Genomic DNA, 14,884 nt, shown 5'->3' on the forward strand with positions numbered 1-14,884 from the left:
TTTATTCATATATTCTTTTTTTTTTTTTTTTTTTTTTTGTCTTTTGTCTTTTTAGCGCTGCACCTGCAGCATATGGAGGTTCCCAGGCTAGGGGTTGAATCGGAGCTGTTGCTGCCGGCCTACACCACAGCCACAGCAATGCCAGATCTGAGCCACGTCTGTGACCTACACCACAGCTCAAGGCAACACCGGATCCTTAACTCACTGAGCGAGGCCAGGGATTGAACCAGCAATCTCATAGTTCCTAGTCCGATTCGTTTCTCTTGTGCCACGACGGGGAACTCCTATTCGTGTATTCTTCAATTCTTCTAGAATTTTTTTTATGTTTTCATTGAACAAGACTTTCACCCCCTTGGTTGAATTATTAAGTATTTTATTCTTTTTTATGCTATTGTAAATGGAGTTGTTTTCTTAATTTCCTTTTCAGATTATTCATTGTTATAGAAAATGCAACTGATTTTGGTGAGTTGAATTTGTATTGTTACTTTGTCAAATTTGTTTGTTAGTTCTAATGGATTTTTGTGGAATTTTGTGGTTTTCTACATATAAAATCATACCACCTGCAAGACCTCTCTTTACTTACCTTCTGTCTAGTTATTCTGTCTTTTATTGAGAGGAGGGTATTGAAGTCTCCAACTACCATTGTGGAATTCTCTATTTTTTCCTTCAGTTCTATCGATTTTGGCCTCATACGTTGGCTGGTCTGCTATTAGGTGCATAAACATATTCTTTTAAATACGTTCAGGTTGATAGTTCTTTTCCAGTCAATGGATGAAATACCCATTTTCATAAGGAGGTGACCATTTTGCTTACTCCTAGGCAGGGCTGTCATTTAGCCAGTATGCTCCCAATGGTCCTACTGGCTGTCGAATTTCAATGAGTCAAATGTCTGATGTTGTCTGTACTGTATGTACCAGCTGTTATTTTTCTTTTGGGTAATAGAATTCTGTGATCACTTTACATTTTTAAACTCAATTTTGACTCGGTAATTAAATTTGGCCAGTCCGGGAATTAAGTTCAGAGTTGAATGCTCTGGTTTTCCTTATTCCTCCTTCTGCTGCTTGCTAACTATATAGCTTTTGACATCACTGAGATTTCAGTCTTGGAGGAAGATGGGTAAAGGAGACCAAGAAAGTTCCTTTTTTTTTTTTTCTTTAATAAAGTTGTTATTTTATTTATTTTTTCTTTTTAGGGCCACATCTGGGGCATATGGAACTTCCCAGGCTAGGGGAACTACAGATGCCGGCCTACGACACAGCCACAGCAACACCAGATAAGAGGCACATCTTTGACCTATGCTGCAGCTCACAGCAACGCCAGATCCTTAATCCACTGAGCGAAGCCGGGGATTGAACCCACATCTTCATGGATACCAGTCGGGTTCTTAACCCACTGAACCACAATGGGAACTCCAAGAAAGTTCCTTGACCAGATCTCTTGCCAGGTGGCTTCATCTTTTCTTGGCTTGATAGATATCTGAAGCCGCCACTTTCTCCCATGGGTACTTTTGGGGGCTCTTCAGCCCCCACTTCTTGTAAGTTCACCTGGCTGCAGTTTTTTTGCTGTGGGCCATGTTTCTCCTTAGGCTGGCTGCTGCAGCAGCTCCCTCAGCTTCTGCCTCTTAGTGGTATACTTCCACTGGGAGAACCACCCTTGTGGGCAAGATCCCTCTGAAAATAACCTCACATGGGGAGACTATAAATACTCTAGTTTTTCTTTTCTTTCTTTTTTTTTTTTTTTTTTTTTTTGTCTTTTTGCCTTTTTGCCTTTTCTAGGACTGCTCCCGCAGCATATGGAGATTACCAGGCTAGGGGTCCAATCAAAGCTGCAGCCACAGGCCTACACCACAGCCACAGCGACGCAGGATCCAAGCCCCGTCTTCGACCTACAGCACAGCTCACGGCAGCGCCAGATCCTTAACCCACTGAGCAAGGCCAGGGATCAAACCTGCAACCTCATGGTTCCTAGTCAGATTCGTTAACCACTGGGCCATGACAGGAACTCCTCTTTGCTTCTTCTTCTACTTCTTCTTCTTCTTCTTTTTTTTTTCTTTGCGTCTTTTCTAATTGGCATTAGGAAAATATGTGCAAGTTTACTGGGCTGATGAAAGCCTGGACTCAAAACGGTGGCAAGTTGTATTCTGAGCATTTTCTAGAACACAGACCCTAGAGATTATGCCAGTAGAGCAGCATGGCTAAAAGCAGAGTTTTTGGTATCTCATTGGCCCAGGTTTGGGTTCTCTGGGTGTGACTTTGGGAAAATCGCTTAACCTATCTCTCCAAACCTCAATTTTCTCATCTGTCAAATGGGAATAATAATATTATTTATCTCAGGAAGATTGTGCTGAGAATTAAAAAAGATAATGCATGTAAATTGCTTAGAACAGGGTCTTGCTCATAGTAAGTGCTCAAAACTTACTGCTGTTATCTAATGAGGCATACCTTTGGAATATGCAAAAGATTGTACCTTTGAATTGCACAAGGTAACAGTTATAACAAAATATAATAAAGATCTATTAATTAAAGGCAAGGATATGGTATTCAAATTCAGCCATGGGGAATGGGAATCAAGAGATCAGACTGCCCTTGGGTAAATTATTTCACTTCTCCATGTATTAGAAGCTGTGGGTTTAATGGAGACTTGTTGGTGCCTGTGTAATCACACCATGGTGTCAACTAGGCCAAAGAATTTTAATCATCTATTAAACTATGTCACTATGTTTTTTCTGCTGTGGCAAAACACAAGCTCTTGGGCCATGGAAGCCTGACTCACAGTCTTTTCCCAAACCCAAGCAATCAGCCAGAGAACAAACATCAGGCTGCCTGAGTCAGTGGAAAATTCCAGATGTTTGTAGCCCATCAACTGCCAAATCAATGACTATGGAGGCTGTCAACTGTGATGAGTAAGTCGAGCTTATTAGCCTCAAGTTCCCCTAAAGGAAGTTCTGTCCCACAGGCATATTTTTTAAAAGGGCCACATATAAATGTGATGTCTAGAAAAGCCTTTTCAGATTTTTTTTTTTTTTTGCTTTTTAGAGCTGTGCTCGTGGCACGTGGAGGTTCCGAGGCTAGGGGTCTAATTGGAGTTACAGCTGCCTGCCTACACCACAACCACAGCAACACAGGATCCAAGCCATGTCTGCGACCTACACACCACAGCTCATGGCAACACCGGATCCTTGACCCACTGAGTGAGGCCAGGGATCGAACCATGTTCCTAGTTGGATTCGTTTCCACGATGGGAACTCCCTTTTCAGATTCTTTAAACCATTTCCCTTTTGTGTAAATTCGCCAACGCCTCTTACAGACCCAATGTCAGAGAAGGAGCCCTGAATAACAAGGAAAGAGAATATTATCCTCAAAGCCAAAAGCCTGAAACTTCATTTTCACTCTGATGGGAGGGGCGGGGGTGGGGCATAAATCAGAAGTCTCACCTATATATTTACCCTGGCAATTTCGCCTCTAGGAATTTATTTAAAGGAAATGTATTTAAGAAAGTGAAGCTTTATCTCTAAGGATATTCAGCACAGTGAGTAACAGCAAAAAAAATTGCAAACAGCAGGGAGGGATTGGTGAAATTAACCACAGCTCCTCGTAACAAAAACCACTCTTACCAACGAAGGTGTGTTGCACACACAGAAACACATTCACAGCACACTGAGTTTAAGAAGTGAAAAAAAGGTCAGGCAACAAGAGAATGTATACCATTTATTATCATCTTTGTAAAAAGAAAGACAAAGCTCAATAACTGAGGCTTTCTATGTGCCAGGTGTTGCTCTAAGTACATCAAAGACATTGACTTATTTACCCCTGCTCCATTAAGTACTGTTATCATCCCCATTTCACGATGAGGAAACCCGAGCACAGAGAGGTTAAAAAGCTTGCCAAGATCATACATCAGGAAGTCACAGAGCCGAGATCTGAGGCTGGACAGGCTTTGGAGTCTGTGCTCTTACCACTTTACGCTGCTTCTCGGTATAGGAAAATCATCTTAAAACCTTAAAACCTTATCTCTGTGGTTATCTCCAGATGGCAAGATCTTGAGTAACTTTTATTTTTTGTTCGTTCGCTTTTGCCTTTTCTACAGTTAATACACATTACTTCTGTAACAAGACAAACTCTAATAAAAATTTTTCTTTTCTTTCTTTTTTTTTTTTTTTTTGGCCTTGACCGCAGCATATGGAAGTTCCTGGGCCGGGGGTCCAATCCAAGCCACAGCAGTGACCCAAGCTGCTGCAGTGGCAACACCGGATCCTTAACCCACTGAGCCACAGGAGAACTCCTCCAATGAAAATGTTTAAGAAGAGTTCCCATCCTGTTAAGAGGCGTTCCCATTCATTCAGCAGTAATAAATCCTCATATTCATGAGGACTCAGGTTCCATCCTGGCCTTGCTCCGTGGGTTAAGGATCCGGTGCTGCCGTGAGCTGTGGTGTAGGTCGCAGTCGAAGATGTGGTTCAGATCTGGTGTGGCTGTGGCTGTGGTGTAGGCCGGCAGTGAATGATCCCCTATCCTGGGAACATCCATATGCCACAGGAGTGGCCTTAAAAAGCAAGGAGAAAAAAAAAAAAAAAAAGTTTGAGAAGATCTTTGTTGCAGACTTGAATAAGTTTCTTCATTTGCAGAATGGTAAAACCCTCTCCTGTAGAGCTAATGCCAAGATTGAGGGAAACAGGGCTTGTGAAATGAGAGTGTAGGTTTAGGATGTGTAAGAAGTGCTAGGTGCTACAGCTCAAAACAACACAGGGTAGAAAGCCATAACGTGAGATGTCTGCAGAGTTCAGATGTCAAGCTGAGCACACGTGTTGTGGGAGCTGGAAGGTGTCCATGTCTCATCTAATTCTCTTTAGAGCCTCTCAGGACTTCTGAGCTGATGACTGTGTGCCTCTTCCTTATGTCTGGGCATCAGTCATTGGGAGACAGGTATTGTCAGTCTTACATGTGAGGAGATGGCTCTCAGAGTCCACTTTTTTTTTTTTTTTTTTTTTTTTTTTTGGTGGGTATTGGTGTGCTGGATTTCCTCTTATTACCAATCCAATTGCCAGCCTGAGCTTGTTTTGGTTGTTCTTTTTTTTTTCCTTCTTTTTGACCATGCCCTAGGCATGTGGAAATTCCCAGGCCAGGAGTGGAACCCACACCACAGCAGCCACCCAAGCCAAAGCAGTAACAATGCCAGATCCTGAACCTGATGAGCCACCAGGGAACTCCTGGTCATTCTTCAGAATGTTGCTGCCCATCCTGCTGGTCACACCGCTTCTGCCCTGAAGCGCTGGGAGCTCAGCCTCTGGAGGGCTCCAAGGATCAGACAGCTTGGATCAGCAGACTAGCTGGGAGCTTGCTGGTAGAGCCTGGGAGTCCACCTGGGACAAACGCTTTACAAAGCTAACCTAAGTAACTCTGGGTGTTTACGAGCTAGTTTCTCACTTTTGTTATTGGTGGTGGTGGTGGTGGTGGTGGTGGTTGGCATGATCACCACCTTTGAGGATTATGGAGGACGGAGGAGTGCCCTTCACACATACCTGTCCGTGCCAGGGAGCTGACCTTAGAAAAATTTAGAGCAGAAGTTGTCAACCAGAGTGAGACACTGGAATCAGAAATACAGTGGGGGAGTTCCCGTCGTGGCGCAGTGGTTAACGAATCCGACTAGGAACCATGAGGTTGCGGGTTCAATCCCTGCCCTTGCTCAGTGGGTTAACGATCCGGCGTTGCCACGAGCTGTGGTGTAGGTTGCAGATGCGGCTCGGATCCTGCGTTGCTGTGGCTCTGGCGTAGGCCGGTGGCTACAGCTCCGATTCAACCCCTAGCCTGGGAACCTCCATATGCCGCGGGAGCGGCCCAAGAAATAGCAACAACAACAACAAAAGACAAAAGACAAAAAAAAAAAAAAAAAAAAGAAAGAAAGAAATACAGTGGGGCATTCCCGTGGTGGCTCAGTGGTTAATGAACCCCGACTAGCATCCGTGAGGATGCAGTTCGATCCCTGGCCTCACTCAGTGGGTTAAGGATCTGGCGTTGCCTTGAGCTGTGGTGTAGGTCGAAGATGTGGCTTGGATCCTGCGTTGCTGTGGCTGTGGTGTAGGCCTGTGGCTGCAGCTTTGATTGGACCCCTAGCCTGGAAACCTCCACATGCCATGGGTACGGCCCTAAAGGACAAAAAGAAAAAGTACAATGGGTAAAATCTATGTCCACCTTTGTAAGCTCTTCAGCTGGACCTGAGAGTTAAATGGACGTAAAACAGACTAACAAGGTAGAAGCATTCAAGTTTACTTAATAACAATTTTATGTGGAGTTCCCGTCGTGGCTCAGCAGTTAATGAACCCGACTAGCACCCATGAGGACACGGGTTTGATCCCTGGCCTCATTCAGTGGGTTAAGGATCCGGTGTTGCCATGAGCTGTGGTATAGGTCGCAGACACTGCTCGGATCTGTCACTGCTTGTGGTTGTGGCGTAGACTGGTGGCTATAGCTCTGATTTGACCCTAGCCTGGGGGTCCACTCTGGGAGGGCCTCACAGGGCCCCACGTGCTTACAAGAGTCACAGGAGGTATGGGAGTTTCACACTGACTTCCTGTGCCCCAACTTAATAATTAGACCGAAGTGCCTGCAGTGGCCAAGGACTGATATGCAACCTCTGGGGAATGTGAGCGGAACTGTGCAACTCGGAACAGACGCTTCCCCAGGAAACAAACTCACCGAGTGTGGAGGGGTGTGGACTTTGATACCAGTTTGGCAACGGGATCAGAGCCCTAAGGCACGTCAAGATATCAGGCAGGCAGTCCACTTTACTCTTGGCTGGCCCTGAGAATTTCTTCCTCTAACCGAAATAAGCCATCAGCTGGCAGTCTTGCAAGCATTCAAAGCTGTACTCTGAACTCATAAACGAGCTTGAGGAAGAAAAAGAACCACCCTGAAAGTGATCCAGCCTGAAAGCCAGTCCGTTCGGCTAGACTTGTTCCGAATGTTCGGCAAATGTGGGTGTTTGTCTCACCTGCTCTGGCCCGCGTGGGGTCTAAATACAAGCATCAGCCTGCAGCTGGCCAGTTCTGTAAAGTCAGATGTTCAGAAACACCTTTTTGGCCCCACTTCTACTTACAGATTAGGCACTTAGAAGGGTTTCTTGATTTTGAGCTTCCACAGATACATAATTCAAAGCAGTTTCTCCGGGGAAAGGAGTTCAGTGGAGTATGGAAATCCTCTCCTTTTTCCTTCTACCCCACAGGGTCTGAGCACAGTGTCTGTAACCTGCACTGGTAGCAGGTTGGTTTTTGTGTTTACAATTAGCACAGCCTGTCCTTGACTCTTAGAGGAAGAACTGAGGAAACGACTCTCCCCAAACACCAGCTTCCCTCTCTGATAGGTAATAAAGGGAAAAGCTTTTGTGTTCCTTTAGGGCTGGGATGGAGCCTCATTCACTGTAGTCCTGGGGCTTGGCAGAGTGCCTGCCTCAAAGAAGGCTCCAGATAAATCTTTGTTAAATAAATGTTTAGTTTATAAACACCCACATATCTATGATGCACTTGGCACCCAGCATTGGTGGCTGATCTACATCCTGAGAGCTGTGTGTGTGTATCAACATTTTCCTATTTGAACTGAGAACCACTAATTGGATCACGGCAGTGGAACAGACTTTAAAGACCCGCCTGGGACAGGCAGAGGCTGTATCAGATGTCCTGAAGAGGCTGTGGTTTTTAACTCGTGCTCTCCAGTTCTGCATGGTTGTGGGCACTTGGGAAATATTAATGTAGGATGAGGTTGGAGGTATATTGTGAGGCTTCTGCAAGTCTGGGACATGGTAAAGGTTTAAGAGTGCTCTCCTGAGGGCAGCCTGACTCTGACCTTCTGGCATAGAATCTGCTTCAGGTAGATGGCAAGATGGAGGCTTCTGAGTTCCTGCTGTGGTTCAGCAGGTTACAGATACAGCATTGTTCCTGAGGTGGCATGGGTTCGATCCCAGTCTGGCACAATAGGATAAGTATATGGTATTGTTGCATCTGTGGCAGAGATTGAAGTTGTGGTTGGGATTTGATCACTGGCCTACGAAATTCCATTTGCCTCAGGTGAAGCCAAAAAAAAAAAAAAAAAAAAAAAAAAAAAAAAAGATGGATGCTTCGTATTGCCCAAGGTGCTCCTGCAGCCTAGTCAGCAGCCAGTTAATGTCTGATCCAGGCAAACTACATTTTTGGTCCTGGGGAGGACACAGAGGGGCCTCAGATTGTAGAGCAGGCTCTGGAGTCTCAGTGTGTGGCTTTCAGCTTTAAACTATCTGAGCCTCAGATTCTTCATCTGTACCGAGGAGATAAAAATAGCACCTATCCCGTAATTTGTGAAAATTAAATGATGCAAGCAAAACTATTTGGCATAAGGCAAAGAGAGGCGGAGTAAGTATCCAATACATCATGTGTGTGTTTGTAAGCATCCAGTCCACTGCCTGTGTGTTTCTACATATAAGATTTCAAGAGCGATTGGAGTTCCTGCTGTGATGCAATGGGGTCTGTGGTGTCTCTGCAGCAGTTTAAGCTGCAGCTGTGGCATAGGTTGCAAGTGCAGCTCGGATCTGACCCCTGGCCAGGGAACTCCATGTGCCTCAGGGTGGCCAAAAAAAACCCAGAAAAACCAAAAAGATTTGGAGAGCAATTTAATTCTGTAATACAATTCGAGGCCAGTGAAGTGTTGTTGTTTAAAACACACACGCACAATAAAAATTTTTAAAAAAGTAACACAATCAGATCCATGAAGGTAGAAAGGAGAGAGAGGGGAAAGTGTAGGAGGGACTACTTTGAAAGATATTTGGAAAATGATAATAAAAAAGAATTAGGGAAAAGAAAGTGCCTAGACTGAAGCTAGACTGTTCATTTTACAAACCACAATATTAAAAATACATTGCAAGGGTCTTTTCTGTCTTGAATCCATTAAATACAGCTTGGCTATAATCTGGCCAGATGTCTAAAGCAGCTTCTTCAATTTTTAGGAAATAGATTATACTTTTAGTAATTTAGCAGTTGTTTACTGTATACATCTAATTTGACTATAATAATTACCATCACAAAGTCCCACGCTCAAAAATATTTCTTCTCTTCTACACGTTTCACCAAATTAATTTGATTAACAAACTCCTCTTTTAAAATGCAGTTGCTTAAGTGGTTTTCTTAAGAAGTCTTAAGGTTGCAGGCTTGGCTTGGATCCTGCGTTTGCTGTAGCTGTGGTGTAGACCGCAGCTCTGATTCGCATCCCTAGCCTAGGAACTTTCATATGCTGCAGATGCAGCCCTAAATTAAACAAACAAAAACAAAAACCAAGAAATCTTATTAAAGTCCATGGCTAGAGAACCTGGGGGTGGGAGATGATGGTAGCAGAAAAACTGAAGCTAATAAGACTAATTATGTGGGACTTATTAAAAGCATATATAAATCCTGTGACAAAAATGCTCATATGGGAGTTCTCTTGTGGTGCAGCATATTAAAAATTCTGCCTTGGAGTTCCTGTCATGGCTCAGCAGAAACGAATCTGACTAGTATCCATGAGGACACAGGTCTGACCCTGGCCTCACTCAGTGGGTTAAGGTGAGCTGTGGTGTAGCCCCAGGGATCTGGCACTGCTGTGGCTGTGGTGTAGGCCGGCAGCTACAGCTCTGATTTGACCCCTTGCCTGGGGACCTCCATTAGCCTAAGGTGCGGCAGGAAAAAGACAAGACTAAAAAACAAACAAAAAATCCTGCCTTGTCACTGCAGCAGCTAGGGTCACTGCTATGGAGCAGGTTTGATCCTTGGCCAGGGGAACTTCCACATACTAGAGGGCAAGGCCAACAGAAAAAGCCCAGGGAGTTCCTGCTATGGCCCAAGGGGATGGGCAGGCTGTCTCTGCATTGCCAGGATGCAGGTTGGATCCCCAGCTGGATACAGTGGGTTAATGGATCTGGTTAAAGGCTTGGATCTGACCCCATGAGGTGGCAAAACCAACCAACAAACCAAAAAACTCCTATGTTCATAGAAACTGTTGTTCTCTTTTAAAATACGAGCCTTGGGTTGCTTATCCATTTATTCCCAAGAAGTTGTCCTTTTCCTCTTTGCTGCACCTCACTGGCAAACGAACTTAACTCTTTTCTCCTCCCTTTATTTACACACTGCAGAAAGGGTTATAAGTAAGGGAACTCTCCTCTCAACAAACTCTTCTTGGGGCACTTACAACGTACTCTGTGTTCAGAGAAACGAAACCCTGCTTTGCCCCCTGCCCAACCCCACCCGGAGGATGTGTGCGCGGGAACTCGCGGACAAGTAGCTACCACATAGTGTGATTGAAGTTCAAGACCAGTCAGACACAAAGGAGGAACTGATTAACTTGACCCGCACGTGCGTCGGAAACGCCTTCACAGAAGAGGTAGCTTCTTAGAATTTCGAGGCTGGGGGCCAGGGGGGCGGGAAGGAACCGCAAGCTGGGGCGCTGGCGTGACCGAGAAACAGAGAGGGAGGAGTGTCTGGACTAAGTGGCCAGGGGCCAGCCTCGGAAAGCAACTTTGATCAGTATCTTCCATGTGTAAGAGATCGGTTACTCGGCTCAGTGAACTTAACTCGGGAACTCAACGCCCCCTCCAGTGACTCCCCATGGCCCGGAACCCACTTGGTTCCGAGTGCCACGGGACCCACTGGCCGGACAGCGCGGGAGGAAGCCGCTGTTCCAGTGGGCGGCCGACGCCCTTCTCCCCGGAGCCGCTTGCGCGCGGCTCTCGGACCCTGGAATCGGCGCGAGGGGCTGGTGCTGGCCGCGACTTGGGGTGTCGGACGGGGCCTGGTGGGCTTCTCCCGGAAGGGGCTGGTGTCACTCGGGGGCCCGAGAAAGGGCGGCAGCCGGGGCCCGCAGCGGTCTTTCCCGACATGCTCTTCTCGAGGAGTATTTGAAACCCTCGGCCACAGCCACCTCCCCTCCCTCGGCCCCGTCGGGCCCCAGCAACAGGCGGCGGCCCGCGTGTCATTGGCCGGGCCGCGCGAAAGCGTGTTTTGATTGGCCGCCGCGCTTCCCGGCCCAGCTTCTGCGCTCACTGTCGCCTCCATTTTGTCGGTAGAGGCAGAAGGAGGAGGTCGGCCGGGACGTTAAGGTGGCCTGCAGCAGGCTCGTCGGTGCCCGTTGGCTTCGCTCGTTCCGTGCCTCGTCTCTCCCTGGAAGGGGAGGGGGGCTTCGACGCCGAGCAGGATCCGCCGCTGTCGTAGTCCCGAGCTTGAAGTCGGTGAGTGGCGGGCGCGGCCATGTTGGCGGCCGCGCTCCCCATTGTTGGGGGTAGGAAGTCAGATCCAGTGCCCGGCGGGCGCAGGCGGCGGGGAAGACCGGGTTCCCCGGCCGGGCCCGAGCAACGCGGAGCGGCTCGGAAACCCAGCCACATCGGAAGAGCCGAACTTTCCAGGCTCTTGTTGGGAATGACTCACGATCCGGGAATTCGTAGTTTCTTTAGGGCTGTTAAAATAGTCTGGAAGGGCCTCTCGCTCTTTCAAAAAAAAGAGGGCTTATTATTTATATGGTGACTTGGTTTCTTGGAATAGCAAACGAAATCTTGAATGTTTAATGTTCCTGATAGGCATTTTCATACATATTAGATGGGACAGTGACTTCAGTTATGGCTTGTGGAACTTCTTTTAAAATGGGGAGGAGTCAAGAGTTCAAAACTAAAGGAAACGCTGCATCACGTAAACCTGTTTGGAGAGGAGGCTTTGTGGAAACGGATGTGTAATGTGTGCAAAGATTGGAAAGTAATGGTGAGACTTTAAAAACATAGCTTCTTTAGGAAACACAGTTTAAGCCCATTTCTTGGCATGGCTGTGAAAGTTAATGCTTCTGTGGTTTGACTGGTTTTGGTCACAGAATCCGTGTGAGAATCTGAAAAGTTCCTAGAAAAAAGATACAACTTATTGAGAGGTCTGGCGGACACCCTTCCCCAATTCCTTATGAGTTCCTGGATCTCAAGGCTTAGAAGAGTTCTTAGATGATGACAGTTCTAAGGTCAAAGCCATCTTTAGAGACATTATTTTCTGCCTTTTAATTAGGAAGTAGCCATTTAACTATTTCTGTAGCAAATAATAAATGATCGCTTTCTCCTGTTTAACACGTGAAATAATTTAGAAATCTTTGCTTTTTAGCTAGGACTTCTCTCAAGGTTGTGTGCTGAGGAGACTCAGATGTTGGCCTCAGTTCCTAGGCTGAACTCAGCAGATCGGCCCATGAAAACTTCTGTATTGAGACAAAGGAAAGGATCTGTCAGAAAGCAACATCTCTTATCCTGGGCTTGGCGGCAAGGAAGAGGACAGGTGGTGGAAATCCTGCAATCTGAAAAGCAGACTGAAAGGTATCCAAGACTTCATGTTGAAATGGGGCAGACATTTTTATGGACTCATCCTAAACTGTTTAAGTAGAGGATCATACCAATTTGTAAGTTCATTTTTCTCAAGAAGTAACAAAGGCTGTGCATATGAAGTGTGGGCATTGTAATTAAGTAAAAAGCAGCTGAATAGCACATCTTTGAGTCTTCACCAAGGTTTCTGGGGTTACAAGTTGTGACTACTGAAGTTTTTTTAAAGTTTTAAACTATCTTAAGTGGAATTTTACTTAGCATTTTGTTTCCATTTGCTTACAGGTGACAAAGAAGCTGAAGATGGGTGGTGGAGAGAGGTATAACATTCCAGCCCCTCAATCTAGAAATGTTAGTAAGAACCAACAACAGCTTAATAGACAGAAGACCAAGGATCAGAATTCCCAGATGAAGATTGTTCATAAGAAAAAGGAAAGAGGACATACTTACAATTCATCAGCAGCTGCATGGCAAGCCATGCAAAATGGGGGGAAGAACAAAAATTTTCCAAATAATCAAAATTGGAACTCTAGCTTATCAAGTCCCACCTTACTTTTTAAGTCTCAAACTAATCAGAACTATGCTGGAGCCAAATTTAGTGAGCCACCGTCACCAAGTGTTCTTCCTAAACCACCAAGCCACTGGGTTCCTGTTTCCTTCAATCCTTCCGATAAAGAAATAATGACATTTCAACTAAAAACCTTACTTAAAGTACAGGTATGAGATAAAGTACTAATGTTCAAAGCTAGTCAATATTTAGGGATAATTGGCAATTGTTTCAGACTAAATACACAAGGGAATTAATCTGTAAAATAGCTTGCGTAGAAAATATAATTAGACTTCATCTTTTATGTGTTATGTGCATTGATGTAATGATAGAATCAGTGCAACTTAACTAAGATTTGTACTTGATTATCAATACTAAATTAAGTGTTTTCAATGGATTAACCATTTAAATGAAACCAAGTGCAGATTTGGGGAGTGATAAAGGAATCAACCTTTTCTATTGCTTGTTGGGAAAATTAAGATTATCATTCATGGATCAGTAGGTTTACTTGTTGAAAGCTGGTGAATCTGATGATAAGCATCAAATTAAAACATACAGGGGTTGAAAACTAGTTGAATATTGAGTTCAATGTTCTAGAAACATCCAGACCAGTTACATATCAACAACCTGATGCACTGCCAAAAAAATGTGAACTTTTTAAAAAGATTATAGTTGTTTTAGTTAACTATATGGTGTACAGGGCACTAGGGGCTATTAGAATGAAATAGTATACCCCACTGGCCTTGTATATGACATGCAGTGGATAGATGTCTGCCAACAAAGGCACCGAAATCATTTTTTATGGAAATAGTATTTGGTGTTAACCAAGTAGCTTTCAAAATGCATTTTTGTATTATGGCACTGCACAAGCTATTCTGACAGTGATCTGGCTTCACACCATCCTTGCAAAGCTTGTTTAAAGTGGGGAGCTGTATAATGTGAAAGTTTTAAGTAGCTAGGAAAGAGCCATGTAAATATATGTAATAAACTTGTAGCATATGTAAAATTTTATTGGCATTTATCCTACAAAAATAGAATATTTTAGTATGAATTTGCTGAATGTAAGACATCGACTTTTTTTATACTATGGCCTAATTTTAAAGGTCTAAGATAACTTCTTTTAAAAGTTTGCCCTTGTGCTAAAGTGCCAGTGTATGTATATTATAATTGATCTCGCTGTAAACTATATTTCAAAGCAAATCTTAGTGTAAGAAGTTTTATATAACTGAGGTTTGAAGCTGCTAAAACACTTCCTATTTTTGAGATGTGAAAATGCAGTACGGGATTATTTTTTCTTTAAGCCCAAAGATTAAGGGGTCCCCATAACCCTAAAGATTCATTTTGGCTTTCAACAATTTGTGTAACCTATGAGTATAATATACAATGCCAGTGTATTTTTTTTGTCAAAAGATGTAACCCAGGGGACCACTTAGTGCAAAAGATGTAATTTCTTGCAATACCTTAATGACATGTTTTGCCTGCCTTAAAGATAAATGCTAATTATAACAGCTAAATTAAAAGTGTGTGTGGGGGGGTCTATTTAAAACTTGATTGTAAGTGCCCTACTTTCTGATTTGGCCGCTTTTGGGGGATTGTTTTTTAAGAGCAGAATTGCTAAATTGTATTTCTCCAAATAACTTCAGATTAGGTAATATTGCTCAAGTCAAACAATGACACCCTAAAGACATAGTACTCAATGTACATCAATGAATTTGAAGCATGAAATTAAAAAAATAAAATTGTTTTTTACCCCAGTGGCTTAGTTTTTATTGTATAAAAATTTACCAATGTGTAGTATTTTTAGAATGCACATAATTAACCCAACTTACAATAGGACTTGGTTTTAAAAGGCAACCAATGTGCTCACGTACATTAGGATTAGCAGCCCTACCATCAAAAAAGCAACTGCCTGTGATCTCTCAGCAAATACATAGAGCTTCCAAAACCACCTGATTTGAATAAAACAGGTTTAATTACCCTTCTCTTTCCTACTTTCTAAATAGCAAA

At 44.1% G+C, this 14,884-nt stretch overlaps 1 protein-coding gene across 1 annotated transcript; it reads left to right on the forward strand.

Annotated features, from left to right (window-relative positions):
- PNRC2 (proline rich nuclear receptor coactivator 2) lies at nt 11,065-14,631 on the forward strand. Its single transcript, NM_001244508.1, is given in 3 exon segments — nt 11,065-11,217; nt 12,122-12,327; nt 12,616-14,631. A coding segment is annotated over 1 exon segment (420 nt). The 5' UTR covers nt 11,065-11,217; nt 12,122-12,327; nt 12,616-12,633; the 3' UTR covers nt 13,054-14,631.

The sequence above is a fragment of the Sus scrofa genome, chromosome 6, assembly GCF_000003025.6.
Source record: "Sus scrofa isolate TJ Tabasco breed Duroc chromosome 6, Sscrofa11.1, whole genome shotgun sequence".
NCBI lineage: Eukaryota > Metazoa > Chordata > Mammalia > Artiodactyla > Suidae > Sus > Sus scrofa.